Below are 18304 nucleotides of genomic sequence, written 5' to 3' on the forward strand. Positions count from 1 at the left end.
GGGAGGACGAAAAGAGGTAAAGTTGTTTTTTCTTTCATTTCTCTGCATTCTGTCTTCTGCCTGCTCTCTGCTGTTTGTTTACTCAGATTCTCTGTACAATAAACTCCATTTTAAATGTCTTCTTCTTCAAACTGTAATAAGTGTGTGTGTGCTGAATGCTTCAGTGTGTGTTTGGGCATGTGTAGTGGTGGAAGTGAGTGCAAATGTGGTGTGATAAGATACACTATATGGACAAAGGTATTGGGCCACCTACACATTACACCTGTAGAAGATCTTCTGACATCCCATTTTAAATCCATAGGCATTCATATGGAGTTGGTCCCTCTTTGCAGCTGGAACAGGTTCCACTCTTCTGGGAGGCTTTCCACAACATGTTGGAGTGTGTCTGGGGGAATTTTCACCTGTTCATCCAGAAGAACATTTGTGAGCTCAGACACTGATGTTGGACCAGAGGGCCTGGCTCACAATATCTGTTCTAGTTGATCCCAAAGGTGTTGGGGAGTTGAGGTCGGGGCTCTGCGCGGGCCAGTCAAGTTCTTTCACACCAAACTCAAATGGCCACGCCTTTATGGAGCTGCTTCGTGCACTGGGGCTCAGTCCTGCTGGGACAGAAAAGGGCCTTCCCCAAACTCTTCCCACAAACTCTAAAGCAGAGAATTGTCCAAAATGTCTTGGTGAGCTGAAACATTAAGATTTCCCTTCAGTGGAACTGAGGGGCCGAGGCCGAGCCCAGAAAAACAGCCTATAGCGTTATTCCTCCTCCAGCAAACTGCACAGTCGGCACAATGCAGGCAGGCAGGGAACGTTCTCCTGGTGTTCACCAAACCCAGACTCGTCCATCAGGCCACCAGATAGAGAAGCCTGATTGATCGCTCCACAGAACACCTTTCCCCCGCTCCAGAGTCCGGCGGCAGCGTGTTTTACACTGCTCCATCCGGCGCTCGGCGTCATGCTCGGTGATGTGAGGCTTGTGTGCGGCTGCTCGGCCATGAAGCTCCCGGCGCTCAGTTTGTGTGCTGATGTTGATGCCAGAGGAGGTTTGGTCTGCAGTTACTGAGTCAGCAGAGCATTGGCCACTTTTACGCACTATGAGCCTCGGCGCTCGGCGATCTGTAACTTTACATGGTGCTGCCACTTGGTGGCTGAGTTGCTGTGGTTTCTAACCACTTCCACTTTGAAATAATCCCACTTACAGCTGATGGTGGAATATCTAGGAGGGAAGAAAGTTCACCAGCTGACTTGTTGCAGCGATGGCATCCTGTTACATTACTATTAGAGCAGCATGCTGGAACTCAGTGAGTCCTTTAGCCCTTTCATAAATGTTTGTAAAGGCAGACTGCATAGCTAGCTGCTGGATTTTATGCACCTGTGGCAATGGGACTGAATGAAACACCTGAATTCAGTGATTAATACTTATTGTGTAACTGATCAATAATAAACTGGTTGTACTACTACTTCAGTTATAATGTGACATTTCGATCAGATGCCACACACACACAGAGCATGTTTTATTATTCTCATTATAATTATTATTGCAAGTATTATTTTGTCCTACATATATTAATTTGGGGGAAAAAATGCAGTCCACTGTGTTTTGGCTAACACTGATGGGTCTGAGAGGGGTGCTACAGTTACTGGCCAACGTTTAAAAACAAGGTTTATAACTAGTCATATTTCACACCCTGCAAGTTTCAGTTGCCTTGTGGACCACCATTGTATATTTGAGTTATATTAAATTTTCCCACTATTTTCCCACTTGAGCATTTGGAAAACCAGTTTGCACCCAGTAGCTTTTTATTATTAATGTATTGGTTGGTATAAGGATTGACTGCAGGAATTTTGCCATCAGCCAATATAGAGAGTCACAAATGTCAAAAAGGAAAGACTAACAGACAATACAACTGCACTACAAGAACTATATGCACTGTTACATAACAGGGCCCCGCTTCCCATAAGGCTTTTATGGCTAAGATTATTGTGCAGACCATCTTACAAAGTTTCTTAAGCTGACAAGGTGTTTCCCAAAACCATCTTAAATAGAGGCGCTTTTAAAAAAGGATTGCAAATCTGCAGTTACTCTTGACGATTTGTAGATGGCTAAGAGTATCTTAACAAATCCGAACACATGCAGGAGTCACTGGAAGGTGCAGGTTTTAGTGTGTGCCCGGGTGAATAAAAGGCTTTTGTTGCAATTCCATTTCACACTCCAAATTTAGGACCCTTATGTAATAATTTTACTTGCTCACATGTGCAAAATGACAATAGCACAGCAGTGGAGCTTCACAGGTGATGTTACCAGTCAATCCACAGGTATTGATTAGCTTTCAAAATAACCAAGCCGGTGTTGCGTCATCCTGTCCCATCTCTTCTAGGATAATTTCCCATACACACTCATACATTTCAAGCTCTTGGTTGCTCTGACTTGTTCAGTCAGTTTGGAATAACACACATAGAAATAGAATGAATGGCTGGATTTTACATGTTAGTGAATGAGTGCTGAGATTTTCATAATTGCTTGACCATACATTTAATAAAGCAATTGCACTGTAAATGGTTAAGTATATAATTAAGGGCTCACTGAAAGCTACTTCTAGTACCTCTTACCACTAGAACTCCTTTGACTCCTGCTCGTACTATTTTTCAAACTATTCTACAACTCCTCATCCTCCTTGCTCTTCTGTGTGTGTGTGTGTGTGTGTGTGTGTGTGTGTGTGTGTGTGTGTGTCGGTGTGTTTTGCAGAATCTTCCAGCTCTGCCTTGCGGTAAAGCCCTTTACTCTTACGAGGGCAAGGAGCCCGGTGACCTCCAGTTTGCCAAGGGTGACATTATCATCCTGCGACGCAAGGTGGACGACAACTGGTACCACGGCGAACTCAACGGTTGCCACGGTTTCCTACCCGCAAGTTACATCCAGTTGCTCCGCCCCCTGAGCCAGACTCCGCCCCAGGGCAAGGCATTGTACGACTTTGAGGTCAAAGACAAAGACCAGGATAAAGACTGCCTGGCCTTCAGCAAGGTAGATCACACACAGACTGACACACACACACACATACACACACACACATTGGTATTACTATCTTCATAGGGACATTGTATTGACTTACATTCATTCTTGATAGCCGTTACCTAATGTTAACCAGGACCAATTCATTGTGATTATGCCTGACATACTGTATATTCTTAATATTCTTATTCTGATACTCCTCTAACAAATCCAAATGTAAATATATATATAATACAAGTTGGTCCCCACAAGTGACTGTGTAATCACAAAAAATGTCTCCATGCTATATATATACATATGTCAGAAACATACATGCAAACACAGACATGCACACTCTCCTCTATGCACACTATTTACACACTGAATATGAGAGCATAAAAACTTGGACAAAGACTGAAAGATGCATGGAAGGAGTATAATCAGTATTTAGAATAGCATGGACACCACTTGGCATACAGTTACTCCTATGTTGCTAAACCAAGCTGTTCTCCTAAAGGACACAAACAATTTAACACTACTGACTTCATCAAACTGACAGTGTAAACTAGAGTGACATGAAATAGGCCATACAAGCTCCCTGTGGTTGATAAAATATGAAAAAATACTACTACAGCGAGACCCCAAAGGAATTACGACAGCAGTTTGAATATTTTGTAACATGAAATGAATGTGATTGACTGTCACATCCAAAGCAGCAAGAGTCCACAGCCAAAAAAAACAACAACAAAAAAACCCCTCTGAATCAGTCATTTAACCTAGTGATAGTTTCTTATTCTTTTTTTTTTTTTTAAGAAGTGAAACAGATCTGTCCATTGGTATTCGTACCCAATGCAAATTAGCATTTGAAGAGCATTTGAGTTGTATGGAAACATGTTATTTTCTTGATGCAAGGCTGCCTTATTGTGCCTTGTTTTTAAATTGTGACATTTGTCTTCATAAAAATTCCTGGAACAAGTGACATTGCATTGAAAACAAGTAATACTATGGCAGCCCACAGACAGATTTTTTCCACTCGCTTGAATTAAAAATGACTGTGCTTTTTGTGTTCAAACTGCTTTTTTAGTGTTCCTGGTGATCTTTGTCACCGGCGTCCAATGCAGTTTTTCGATATGATTTCTATTTTTTATGATGTTAAATTCTGTATGAGAGATTTTTGCCGCTGACATTTGCCCGTCTCTCCCAGTCTGCTCTGATTACAAAGACTTCACCAGTATGGGTGTTTGAAGGTGATAGTCTACAGGTGTTTTTGGACGGAGGCTGCTGGTGGCTTACAGAATTCAGTTTGTTGAAATTTGACTTTTTAAAACTTTCCAGAAAATTACAGAGTGTTCCTCACAAAATTTAGTCTGTGAAACAGCATGTAGACCATCATGGGGAACTAAAACTCTCCAGTGAAAGCCAGACTAATGAGCCAGCAGCAGAACATGCAGATGTAGACTAGGCAAGGTATTTTAATAAATAAGACCTGGTCGAAAACACAGCAGCCATTTTTTGCAGTGGACAATTTCAAGAGGAATGTTGACTCTGTTGTGAGTTTCCCTTTTTGAAAAAGGACATTCATAATTGTGTTTGAGAGGCTGGAAACAATTGCTCTGCTGGAATGTGTTGAAGCAAAAAGCTGCAGCAGAGTTATTGGTGAGGCTGTGCTGTGTACAGTTATAAATGTTGTGTAGCAGGGTTTTACTATAGCCTGTTCCCTAAAGGAACACTCTGTTTTCATTGGACATAAGGCTTTTGTCTTTTAATGCTAACAGGGTTAGCACAACACTAGGATGCCCACAGAAACAACAGGCTTCTGTTAAGCTTTGTTCAGAATGTGTTGCTGGAAAACAACTAATTTTACTCGTCATAAATTTGCATGACGCATCAGTTAAATGACTCCATTTTGGAAATGGAAGGTATATTTCCCTCATTGCAGAGGAGCTAAAGGACAGTCACTTCCACAGGCATCCTAGCCTTGTGATAACACTGTTACCATGTAGTCGGTCATTATCTTTGCACTGAACCCACTGGAATGTGTATGTTGTCTCATCCGAATCATGGTAAGAGAGACAAAAAGCTCATTTCCTTCCAAAAAAAAAAAAAAAAAAGAGTTCCCATAAGGCAGGTTTTTCAGTCAGCTAAAATTCGCCCACAGCACACTGGAACGATTCCTCTGGTCAGACAACTGATATCAAATTACTCGAGATAACAGCATATTGTCTTGCTGTGGTCAGGGAGCACCTCCATCATATCAGGGATGGACAGTGACTGGACTGTATCTGGGTTATAATAAAAGGCCAAAATTGGTCCCAAATACCAGCGTAAGCCTACAGATCACTATAGCTATGCTAATGAGACTCCTCTGAAAAGAAAGGAGAGGCAGGCAGAAGAGAGGATGAAAGAAGACGGAGACGCTCATTTGCTGCTCTCTTCCTTTTCCTCTTCCTCTTCCTCTGTCTCTCTGGCTCTCTCTCTTGCCCTGAAGAGTGTATTCAGGTTGGGTTTGGTGTAAACAGTGATTTGTATTCCCTGTGCTGCTCTCCTCTTCAAAGCTTATCATTTTGTTCCTGCTGTTTCACAGGCTCATTTGGGCTAGGAATGACGCTCGAGATATCCGCTCTATCTCTGCTCTCTCTCTCTCTGTATGTGTGTGTGTGTGTGTGTGTGTGTGTGTGTGTGTGTGTGTGTACATGTGTGTGTGTCTGTGTGTGGAACAGAGACAGATAGTGAGACAGACAGACAGAGAGAGAGAGAGAGAGAGTGATGATTAAAATACAATATAGACAAATTTGACCATATCCGCTCTCTCACAGCCGCCCTCACATGAACGCACACATACACAGAAGGCATTTTATGCATGTATGTTTGTGTGTGTGTGTGTGTGTGTGTTCACTGCAAAATATGTCCATCTCAACAATTCATCCGATCTGCTCTTGCGTCTTAAAAAAGAAATCCTTCAAACAAGTGAAAAACAAATGCGCCACAGGGTGAGAGAATTCCACTTGTCTCTGATGCAAAGTGTTTCCAAAATCACCTTGAACATATTTTCTTGCATTACATCACCCTTACTGGAAAAAGCTCTCACTTTAAGGAAAATAAAAATTATAAGACTGAATATCAGACAAAATAACTCGCTAAGGTCGAGGTTTAGTTATTCATTTATTTATTTATTTAGTTTGGAAGAGTAGGTGCGCGCTCTAAGGCTAAACACATCAACAGATCATCTCCCGTTTGAGTCACCCATAATAACTACGTCTTCAGCTAATGATCAGGATTACACACACACACACACACACACACACATACACCCCTGCCGTGTGTTGTATGCGTGTTGTCATGCGGAACCAGTATGTGTGATATTGTTTTCTCAGTGTGCAGGGTAATTACTCAGTATGACTAATACACAGTCATTTGCCAACATTATCACCGCCATCCCTAATGGCCTAAGCAAGACCTTCATATCCATACAGGGAGACAGGAGGGAGGGAAAAAGTTGATTTGTGGTGCCTACGTAGGTGTATGTGCAGGGAGTTTTTGTTGTTGTTGTTGTGTTTTCTATAAAAGTCAGGATTTTGTATTAAAACGACCCCATGAATTTGTGAATCCATACCCTGTATTGATGTTTTATATATATATATAGGGCATATGACTGCAATCTGCACTGGCTCAGTACAAAGTATGAAATGTGTATTTTTGGCATTGAAAAGATGGATTATGTGCATAAATAATATGGATTAGAGGACAGAGGCGACAAAAACTAGTTTTGATATATCCATTCCTCCACCCCAGGCAAATGTAAACAGTTTCTGACTGACTGCAGCGCCCTGAAATAACTTCATAACAGTGAAAAATGAAAACCTGCTCTTCAGTAAAACAGAGGGGGTTATGTGTACGGCTGAACGATAATGAAATCATATTGCAGTTATATTGACAGATATTGCGATTGCAATGTGATTCACGATTTCAGCGGGAATGATTGTTTTTGCATCATAATTTTCAGGTCTGCACTAAGCAAACATGTTTTCTTATGGGGAATACAACATGTAGGTCAGAGCATCTCTATAGCTCCACAATACTTTATTTATAGTGTTTTTTTGCTACACAGTTAACATTTATCAAAAAGGTTTTTGTGAAAAACGCAATTTATTTCTCAATGTTTTGTCCTTTCTCACCACAAAAAACAGCGGTTTTGGTCACTTAAAATGTTACTTTTGGAAAGCCCTCTCCAAAATGGATTTTTTTTTTTTTTTTTTTTTTTTTTTTTGAAAATGGTGCTTTTCTTTTGTGGTGTGGTATAGTGATGGTGAAACATTTTGAAATGTCAGTGCAGCATTGCTTCTTTGCGTATGCTCACAGTGGGATGCTGACTTTTCAAAAATGTTCCTATGCATATGGATTTTTTTATGGATAAAAAAGTTTGCATTTTCAAAAATATCTATATCTTTGTGGACATGAACCAAATTATAAGCATCAATATCAAAATTTGCAAAAATTAAAAAAAAAAAAAAATGTATGCAACGTATGCCTTTTGCCTATACACAGCGTGCTGATGTCATGCAGGATGTCTGCAGCTGTAACATATTTACATGCAGACTAACTACTCAGGAAAACTGGACACATGTCAAACTGCTGCTAAGAAACCTGGATTGGGTACCTGAAATATTTGGATTGGGCTGATTTTGGCCTTTTATTACAAACTAGGTCTGATTCAGTCAGTGTTTTCCACTTCTGATAGCATGAATATGATGCAATTTTTTCATTACATATTACCACATGAATTAGCCTAAATTGAATTGGCTTTAGCTTAATTTGACTCTCATGTGACATTTTCACAACATGTCATACAAGGATGCGTGAATATTATATATTATTATTCATGGTTGAAGTGTTAATATCCGTACACCATTCTCAGTTTCAGTGTCATATCATGATATTATAACATCTAAAATACCAGACAGTATATAGTCTTATGTCATGGTGTTGATTTAATATTGATATACTGTCCAGCCCAATGTATCAGCCATCGAAAATCTGCATTAGTCAAATCCAAATCCTGAGATTAGCTGAGATACTGACATATGTAAGCATTTTTGGGTGCTCTGTTCAAACTTACTGCAGAGTGTACGGTCACTGGAAGCTAACGTGACAGTATCTCCAGGTCCTCCTCAAAATGTAACTGAACTGATTGATGCCATTTGTTGCAACTTATTGCCTCATGTTGTCCAAGAATGCTACTGAATAGCAATAGGAGCAATTATAAAATGCAGTCATTTGTCAGAAGGGTCAAGGAAACTGCAGAGTTACAGTACTGCAGGGGCCAACCAACTAGTTCACTAGCTGAGTCACAGGCATGAGAGGAGGCGAGTAGAAGTGATCAGTGACCGAAATTATTAGAATAACAGTTTGGTTTGGACAAGGTGGGTGAATTTACAGCATCTCAAATAGTGTGGGGGGTGTGCACCTCCATCCTGCAGCTCCATGTAGTGACTCAGGCTGATAAGGTGTGTTTTTTGTTTTGTTTTCTTTTTTAACAAAACCATCTTGCTGAGCACAGCTTTAAAGATGCAAACAGCCTCTCCCCACTAAGGGGATAAGGGTAAGAGCAAGTATCTCGAATACTGGGTGCATGTAAACATGGTCTGTGTATGTGTGTGTGTGTGTGTGTGTGTGTGTGTGTTTGTGTGTGTGTGTGTGTGTGTGTGTGTGTGTGTGTGTGTGTGTGTGTGTGTGTGTGTGTGTGTGTGTGTGTGTGTGTGTAATCTCACTCTGTCCCCCTCTCTTCAGGATGAGGTGCTGACTGTGATCAGGCGAGTGGATGACAACTGGGCCGAAGGCATGCTGGGAGACAAGATTGGTATCTTCCCCATTCTCTACGTGGAGGTAAACACACACACACACACACACACACACACACACACACACACACACACACATACACATACATGAACCCCTCAGATAACTTTCTCTACCTTCACATTATTACTACAGTAATAGAGTTTTCCAAGCATGGTACATTTCATGCGATGTGTCTTTGTCCACTGTGCTGTACAATATTGCGAATTTGTAGATTTTGGTACAGCTTATTCCCTAAAAGCCAGTGCTAGTCGTAACATGTTACAGTAATATTATTGCTCTTTCCAGTTACAGGAAGTGTGGCAAATTTCAATTTCACTAATAGTATCACAGCTATCAAAAAATGAGCCATTACTTTTGTTATCCCCCACTCAAAATATTAGATTGAAGCTCAGTTATCCCCATTCCTAATTCATTTGGATGTAATTTGTCATCATTTCTCACACTGAGGTAGCTTAGATGAAAAATGGTAAAGAAGTTCTTTGGATGACGGCATTCTTGCTTTGATTTTATCTAATAAAATGACAACAATAACTGCTCCCACTGTCCTACTCCCTGTCTTTTCTGGCTGTAGTATCATCAGGGAAAGGCCTGTGATTGGTTTTATGAATGAGTTTTATGAATGAACATTCATCAGTTGGTAAATAAATTCTGGATCAAATGGCTACTTTGAGTAGGTACAATACTATATATTACCGGGGGACATCCAGTGATTTGTATTTACTGCAGAAATTGGCAGTGGTTTTAATTCCATGGGAATTTGCCATGTCTGTAATTTGTGAAAAAGCAAACACAAGCCATCCACCATTGATGCTGCGCTAGCTTGGTGTATGTTGGAGGAAACAAGTACTGGGAGAGTGGGGTTTGAACATTTTGGCCTGAGCATGGCACTGTGGGAGAGATCAGTTCACCAAAGTTGATAGGGTTCATCCTCTGGGCAGCATACATATGCTTTCCAAATATCACGGCAGTCTACCCAATAAGTTCTGAAATAACAAATTTGACAATTTTGCCTAAAGGTGGTGCTAGAGAAAAGGCAATGGTGACTCTAAAATCAAGAGGAATCTTCCTTTGGGGAGTATGAATATGACAATCCGCTGATTAGATTCGGTGAGATTTGGTGATGCAAAGATGACATTTTGGTCTGAGTTTGTTGCTAGAGGAAAGGTCATGAGGTCACCAGAATTAACAGGGTTCATCATCTGAGGAGCATGAATGTGCTCCTTCAGTTCCCCAGGAATCCACCCAACACATTATGATTATATTTTGTGCAGTTGTCATTTTGGAAAGCTACAGCAAGTACAATGGAAACTGAAAGCTACATACAATTTTACATTAAAACAAATGTGCAACTTGTTTATAATGCTATCCTATTTAATTTAGGATACATTTTTAATACTTTAATACTACTTCACTTTTTTAATGATACCTTTGTTCTTATGTCATATTTTCAGCAGCCACCTGAACTAAGAGTAATGTAGTGACGTAAAATGAGGAATAAAAACTTTGCAATTTTGGTTTTATCAATTTTTTGTCAACATACTTTCTTATTGATTAACATTAACAAGTATGGAATAACAGCTGTTTCATCTCGTGAGGCTATTCCAGGGAGAATGCTAGGTAGACTGTCCCAATTGACGATTGTTTGCTGGTTGGTTGGTCCTCCAAAAAACACACTTTCATAGATCACATCCTTCAAAGGAGGCCCCTGAACTGGACACAGCCATGGAGTGTGTAGTAAAATTCAGCAAGTGACGGGTCATGAAACAACATACACTTGATTTAGTGGTGATTTTTATTATCCTGTGTGTATGCAATGCACAAACTTAGAGGTTGTGGGTAATTATGTTACATGAAATGTGTATATTATACCATTCCTAGGTGAACAGAGCTTTTGTTGTAAATTGAATCCTGCACATATCAAGTTGAAGTTTCAAGTTCATCTTTAATTAAAGCCCAATATCACTGTTTACAGTTTCAAAGGGCTTTAAATGCCCACAATAAACAGGAGAACACGCCCTGACTTCATCCTCATAGCTGGCAAGTAAAAACTCCCCAAAATACCCAGTTGTAACTGGGAAAAAAATGGAGGAAATCTTGAGAAGGACCTCAGAGAGAGGAGACTCCTTCCTGGCCAGACAGGTGTGCAGTGGCTGCTGACCCAGGTGGCAAATTACAAATAACACAGTCGTAATGCAAAGGAAGACACACTAGCAGACAAAATAAGACAACAGAAGCAGCAGGAAGCTTCGACGGAGGCAGGCAGCAGCCGCAGCAGCACAGGACAATGATCAACCACAGAGCCGCCTCAACAGCCAGGACGAGAGGCACACCTAGCACACCCTACAGCTCTATATAAAGGCTGTATATATAGTGATAGGATAGAGTAGCATTACTCCTTACAGCAAAAATGAGCCATCTGAAATAGGTTTGTACTCTAGGCGACATATGACTCTATAATACAGGCATGCCTCTGCATTATCATGGTCACCAATAAATAATTTTACCATCCAGACAACTGACATTGACTCAGGCATCCAGACTGATATGACAGACAACTGAAATTGCCATTGCATGGGCAAAAGTAAATTACCAGCCTCCTCTGGTAATACTGTAGACATTTCTATGTCTGGGCTGGTGCATACTTACTTGAAATGCAATATGCTAAAACTGTCCCTAGGGACCAGTATTACCTGGGGACGTCCAGTGATTTGTAATAATTGTGGAGATCATTAGTGATTTTAATCAAATCTGCCATATGTGTGAAAAAATTCAGTCATCTGAGAGATCTTCATTCATAAATTCAGCAGGGTTGTAACTGCAATAACGGAGTCACATTACCGCTCCCTGATTCATAGAAATAGCCCAGGTGACAGCCAATCCAGATCAACTTAACAGTTTCATATTTTACAGCTGCCTTGATTGTCTACCTGGGGTGCAAGTTCAATGGACTGAAGAGGTACACTGCCAAAAAAAAAAAAAAAAAAACTCCTCAACAAGTCATTGAGTCTCATATTCAATGTTACAATCTTGTTTTTGCTTAAGCAAGGTTAAAAAAGTACCCGTGGGATAAGATAATCCCACTTGTATCCAATGCGGTTTCATTTGTTTCAGGGATTTCACGTGTGATTATGTTGACACAAAAAGGCAGATCAATCCAGTTGTGGCAAGAAAATGACAGTTTCAAGAAAATTCTGGAAGCATGTCAATAAGCACTGGAAAGAAGTGGGACTGTTATCTCACCCCACAAGCAGATTTTTTTACCTTTTTAAGACAAACAAGATTTTAACACTGAATATGAGACTAAATGACTCGTGAGGGTGGAGATTTTTTGGCGTGTAGTGGCACATAATGCAAAATGGTTTGGAAAAAAAACCTTAAGGCTTCTTCATGAAGCTCATCACAGGCTCAGACCATTATGATTAGATTATGATTATGATTCGTGTTTTTTTTTTTTTTTTTTAATCCATTGATGTAAACAAACAATCAATCCAAAAAACAGTTTCAAGTTCATGTTTAATTAAAGCCCAATATCACTGTTTACAGTTTCAAAGGGCTTTACATGCCCACAATAAACAAGACGACTCGCCCTGACTTCATCCTCATAGCAGACAAGGGGAAAATGGATGAAATCTTGAGAACGACCACGCAGAGAGGAGACCCCTTCATGGCCAGATAGGTGTGCAATAGGTGCCGAACCACTGAGGAAAAAAAGAAAAAAAAAGGAAACGCATCACTGACTTTCAGGGGCAGAACTACTGGGAATATCTTGTTCCATTTCCATGTCAGTAATCCATCGGGGTACACTACCAAACAATGCCAGTGTTACAGCATTTTATGGTGGATTATGCCTTTAGGGGCTTCAACTTAGACAACGTTGATGCGTTCTGCAGTGAATATGTGTAGTGCATCATTTCATCGTATCAGAGGTGAACCACACTGGCCAGCTGATGGCCAACATGTTAAAGGACAGTAGCAGCCTGATATTTGTCTAAGCTGTATTTTTCAGCGCTCTGCTTCTGGAGAGCAGAGTACAGTTTGGTTTTATAGTCTGCTCCTTCTGGCATTGAAATACATCAGAAATACAATTTGTTCTGTAAGCGTCACGGTTAAAGAGGCTGTTAAGCCGCGGTGAAAAGGCGGAGGCGGAGGCTGGGAGGATGTATGATTCCTCCATTTTCTCTGTTGTTATGGCCTCTCTTCTCCCTCCATCACTGCACATTGTTAAGCACTTCGAGTCTGCCTTGGCCCGGTTCTGCTTCAGTCCTGAAAGTAAACAAGAAAAAGCCTCCAAACTAACAGGAGGGCCACTCGCACTAGGAACTTACTGCTACCCCTGTTGCATACGCTGTCCTGTGTGTGTGTGTGCGTGCGTGTGTGTGTGTACGTGTATGAAGAGAATAACTATGAAGAGACTGTCATGAGGTCATGGTTCAGTGTATTAGGGGTATTATGTATTGATTTACCTGGGGGATATTCATTAAGGTGCAGAGGGAAGACAAAGAGAGAGAGAGATGATTCATTCTCCGTGCAGCCCTTCTAACCCCGTCATTATTGCAATCATCTGCATTGATGGAACATACACACACACACACACACACACACACACTTACACAGATAGATATATGTTCATAGGCACCCATATAAACATAATGCATGCATACACTCATGTAGAATCACTGCACCTCCTATATTTCTTCTCATTCTCTTCCTGCCAGCTGCCTTCTCTTATTTACTCCCACTCACTTAAAACATTCAATCTCTCTCTCTCTCTCTCTCTCTCTCACTCTCTCTTTCTCTCTCTCTCTCTCTCTCTCTCTCTCCATTCAATTCAACATGCTTTATTGGCATGAAGAAAAAAAAAAACTTTCTATAACCCAGGAGCCTTTGGGCATGCTTTTGTTTGAAAGTTTGTGTTTCACCCTCTGAACAAAAGTCACTGAACTTCTTTTTGTTTTCTTTTTTTGAGTGAATTTTTGGGACTTTTTTTTAGGACAAAATTTGGTTTATTTTGTTTTAAATATATGTTTATAACACCCTTTGAAATGTGCACTTCACTTGAGTTTTTCAAAATCATGGGGGTGAAAGATGATCATCCAATTAGTAAAAAATGTACGAGACAGTAAAAAAAATATGCCAATAAGACAGTAGAAAATTACAAATTACATGATAATGACCATTAAATTGGCACAAAAATTCCCGGAAAATGTGCAACAAAAATGTATAAAATTACAAAAAGAAAACTGCATTTAAAATTCAAAATTCTCCTGTTTAATGTAAGAACAATTTTGCCAAGGCATCAAGATAGACTTTTGCTGCTTTGAGGTAAACTCTTTCTCTCTCTCTCGCTCCCTCTCTCTCCCTCTCTCTCTCTCTCTCTCTCTCTCTCACACACACACACACACACACACACACACACACACACTTTATTGCTTCCTACTGTGTGTAAACAGCCTACACGGGATTGGGGTCCAGTCTACCCAATTGTGTCGCTGAAATTAGCTGGTTGACCAAATGGCTCTCCTAACGGTGAGGATGATTAAGCCATAGAGTGAGCTAGACAGGCACGCGCGCGCACACACACACACACACACACGCATACACGCTCACAGACTGAGACACATGCACACACACAAGGGTTCTTATTAGATAGAGATGCATCAATAATTTAGACCTCTCCATCACTCTGACACAGCAGGGGTATGGGGGCTTGTAGAGTGTGTGTGTGTGTGTGTGTGTGTCTGTGTGTGTGTGTGTGTGTGTGTGTGTCTGTGTGTGTGTGTGCGTGTGCGCATGTTTGGGTTGGTTGGGTTGTGCAGAGGGATCTAATGAGGTGGGCCCCAGCTGGAGTTCTGCTGATCTGTGTGTGTGTGTGTGTGTGTGTGTGTGTGTGTGTGTGGTGTAGGTTAACACAGCAAGGCATGACAGAGAGGGTGGTAGTTAATTGTGAGAGCAGGGTGGGTTGCCTTTTGGAGCTTCAGGTGTAGCTCGGTGTGTAGGCTGGTGTGTGTTGGGGTTAAATGGGCCAGTCTGGGTGGGTGTGTGGAGATGTGGGTGTTCAAACGGGCCTGAGTGGGTTTGGGGGTCTGAGAGGTCTGTTGAGGTCTGGTCTGGGTTTGGGTTTGGTTAAGGTAGGTTATGTGTGTGTCTGGACAGGTTCAGGTGGGTATGGGATGAGGATGCATGGGGTTTGAGTTCAGTTTGGTTTTAGTGGGGTTTGGATGGGTTTGGGTTTGGTCAAGGGCATTTTTAGATGTTTGGGGTTTCAGGTTTCTGACTGTCTGTCTTTCTATCTATCTATCTATCTATCTATCTATCTGTGTGTATGTGTGTGAGTGTGTGTGTGTATATATAGATAGACAGAGAGATAGATGGATAGATATATAGATAGATATATAGATAGATAGATAGATATTTGGATTTATCAGCGTCCCCAAAGTGTCTCTGCACCTGCTACTATGTGCATGTGCATGCATGCATCTTACTGACTTGCCCTTTTCGCAGTGCAGATATCAGCTCATCAGCTAGAGTCTCAGTATTACCTGGAGAGGTAATACACACACGCGCGCGCACACACACAGGCACACACACACACACTTATACACTCATATACACATAGAGGACAGTAAGCACAGGACTCAACACATGAAAGATGACCTTAGAGATCTCATTCAGCCAAAAGCACCAAGTGAAGAATTGTCTCTATCAACAGCTCCACCTACACACACACACACACACACACACACACACACACACACACACACACACACACACACACACACACACACCTACACATTCTACACATTCACTGAACTTTTATCTTCTCTGCTGCAGCATGACTGGGCACTACAGCAGTGGTAGTTAAAGAGAAACTGATACAGCAGTCATTGGTGTCTGTGTGTGTGTGTGTGTGTGTGTGTGTGTGTGTGTGTGTGTGTGTGTGTGTGTCCGTGTGCATACATACTTACCAGTACATTCTCAGCTGCAGTATGTCTGTTGTATTGTTTGTAGGTGTGTGTGGGCATGTCTGTGTAATATTGTGTTGAGTGTTTGTATACATTATGTTTGTACAGTATGAGTGCAGTCTCTCCGACCATGCTTGTGTGTGGGTGTCTGTGTGTGTGTGTGTGTGTGTGTGTGTGTGTGTGTGTGTGTGTGTGTGTGTTCCCACACACGTGCATGTGTGCGTGTGCACATGCGAGAGTGTGTGTGTTGTATGTGTCCCCTAGCATCTCTCATGAGAGCGAGCTGAGTTATAGCCACAGCATCAATCTATCATGCTCATTAGCATATGATTTGGCTTTGATTAGCATATCTATTAATATGGAAATGTGACATCTCAAACACTGAGCCTGGACGGGTCTGTCCTGCACACACACACACACTCAGACTTCCTCTCTCTAGGGATTGTGCAGCGGTGCAAGGTTATGCTAAGCCGAGGTGATTGCGATGTAAATGCGGTGGAGGAATGAAGCTGAAGTTCCCTGTTAACATGTGTTAGTTAGCATGTCTCCTTTCAGTTTGACCCCTGTGTTCGTGCTCGTGTGTGTGTGTGTGTGTGTGTGTGTGTTGAAAACGTGCATGTGAATCTCCATGACCAACAATATCCTAAAGAGACAGTGCACTAAGAACTGACACAGAGCAATGAGCAAGAGGTTCCTTGGAACCCTGTTATGAGAAGATATTTTGGTTTGTGTTAATTGTGGTGTCATACATACATACATACATAATGTGTCATAATGATGTCAAGTGAATCAACCCTTTGAAACCTGAGCAAATTCACTTGGTTTCTTTCAAAAACATGGGGATAAGGCGATTTGCAGATTTGCAAAAGATTACCAGATCATTAATAAAACATTAGCAAAAAGTAAAAAAAAAAATACAAGAAAATTAACATAAAATTAGCAAAATAAATATGTTTAAAAGATCACATTCTAAATTGTATTTAGAATTGTTAAAATCATATACTTAAATGTCAGATCAGTGATGCTGGATCGACGTCAGATTCTGAGACTGTGGTCAGAGGCCTTTCATAAGCATTTCAATTAAAAGTGAAATTAAACCAGTTTGCATTTTAATGAGCTTGCCTTGGAAGACCCTCAAGGATCCCTGGGGGGTCTGAAACCCCACTTTGAAAACCAGCGACTCAGTGTAAACGATGCCTTGACTACACACTACACTACTACAAGATTTATTGTGTTACATCCAAATGACAGGATATCATCACCACTAGCACCTGCCTTGAAACTGAGCCTACCCTTGAGAAGGGTTCGCTGAGTTTACCAAGACCCTGTAGTGTGAAAATGTAAGGGGTTAGAGTAGAGGGTAGAGTCCCGGAGACAAAAGAGACAGCTCTGTAGCTTATTTTATGAGTGTAAGGAACACTACCATTGAGAGCACGCAGTTGAATCGTGTCAGCAGGCTTGTACACCTGCACACTGAAGACATTTCTCAGGAGATCAAAGTGGCAAGCTCCTCTAACCAGTACAACACATGAACACACGTCAAGTGCAGCACTGGTTTCTTTGGATAACGGCACAAATCCAACTTAATACTGCATGTGTGTCTCAGAGTGTGTATGTGTGTGTCTTTGTGACATTTACATTTACATTTTAGGCATTTAGTCAATGCTCTTATCCAGGGTAACATACAGTGAGCTCAACAGTAAATTAATAAATAATAGGAGACATTATTTATATAGCACTCTTCAAAACAGTGTCACAAAGTGCTTTACAGTAAAACAGTATTAAAATACTAACCATTCAGTAAATAAACAAAGAGAAAGTAAGACAAGGTTGAACTGACGTCTGAAAGAAAATAAATGGGCATTCACAAAAAGTGGTTTCTTCAAAATCGAAAAAACTCTGCCTGGTGGCAAATGCAGAGAGTTGCTTTGGAAAAGATTTGCAATAACATGGAGTTTATACATTTTGTAGATATTAAACTAAACATGCAGAATCACTGGTAAGATCTTACTGGCAAGATTTAAGATAGGACGCCTCTAAATGTTCGTCTTTCAGGAAACATTTACATTTTACATTTTAATCATTAGCTGATGCTCTTGTCCAGAGTGATTAACAGCGGGTGCAACAAATAAACAAACAAGCAAAAACAAGTAGTGCAAAGATCAGAGCTGTAATGTCCGGAAAATATTCCTGTGACCTTGGAACGGCCGTGTACGAACAAAGCGCTGGGGAAAGAAATAGAATACGAGAGAAGGGATTTTTTTTTTTTTTCATAAATAAATCATAAATCAACAAGCCCGTGTCAGCGGAGAGAGAAGCCGACTGCAAGCGGCTTTCAAGTGGCTCTTGTGGTTTCTCATGGCATTTTCAAACCTACAGCCTGTTTGCTTTGGTCTGGAAGCGGGAGCTGGGTTGTTGCTTTGCTGCGTTTCAGCGTTGGTTCAGTTCCGTTTTACATGGCAAAACTCCAAACCATCATTCACAGTGTCAGGAACCATCA

At 41.0% G+C, this 18304-nt stretch overlaps 1 protein-coding gene across 1 annotated transcript in view; it reads left to right on the forward strand.

Moving 5' to 3' along the window:
* LOC115379889 (E3 ubiquitin-protein ligase SH3RF3-like) overlaps positions 1-18304 on the forward strand; it is a 107922-nt gene that overhangs the window by 60356 nt on the left and 29262 nt on the right. Inside the window, exons 2-3 of the mRNA XM_030080851.1 lie at positions 2741-3016; positions 8771-8866. Of these exons, the coding sequence (XP_029936711.1) occupies positions 2741-3016; positions 8771-8866 (372 nt within the window). The remainder of the gene's footprint in view (positions 1-2740; positions 3017-8770; positions 8867-18304) is intronic.

This window comes from Myripristis murdjan, chromosome 21 (genome assembly GCF_902150065.1).
Source record: "Myripristis murdjan chromosome 21, fMyrMur1.1, whole genome shotgun sequence".
Taxonomy (NCBI): Eukaryota; Metazoa; Chordata; class Actinopteri; order Holocentriformes; family Holocentridae; genus Myripristis; species Myripristis murdjan.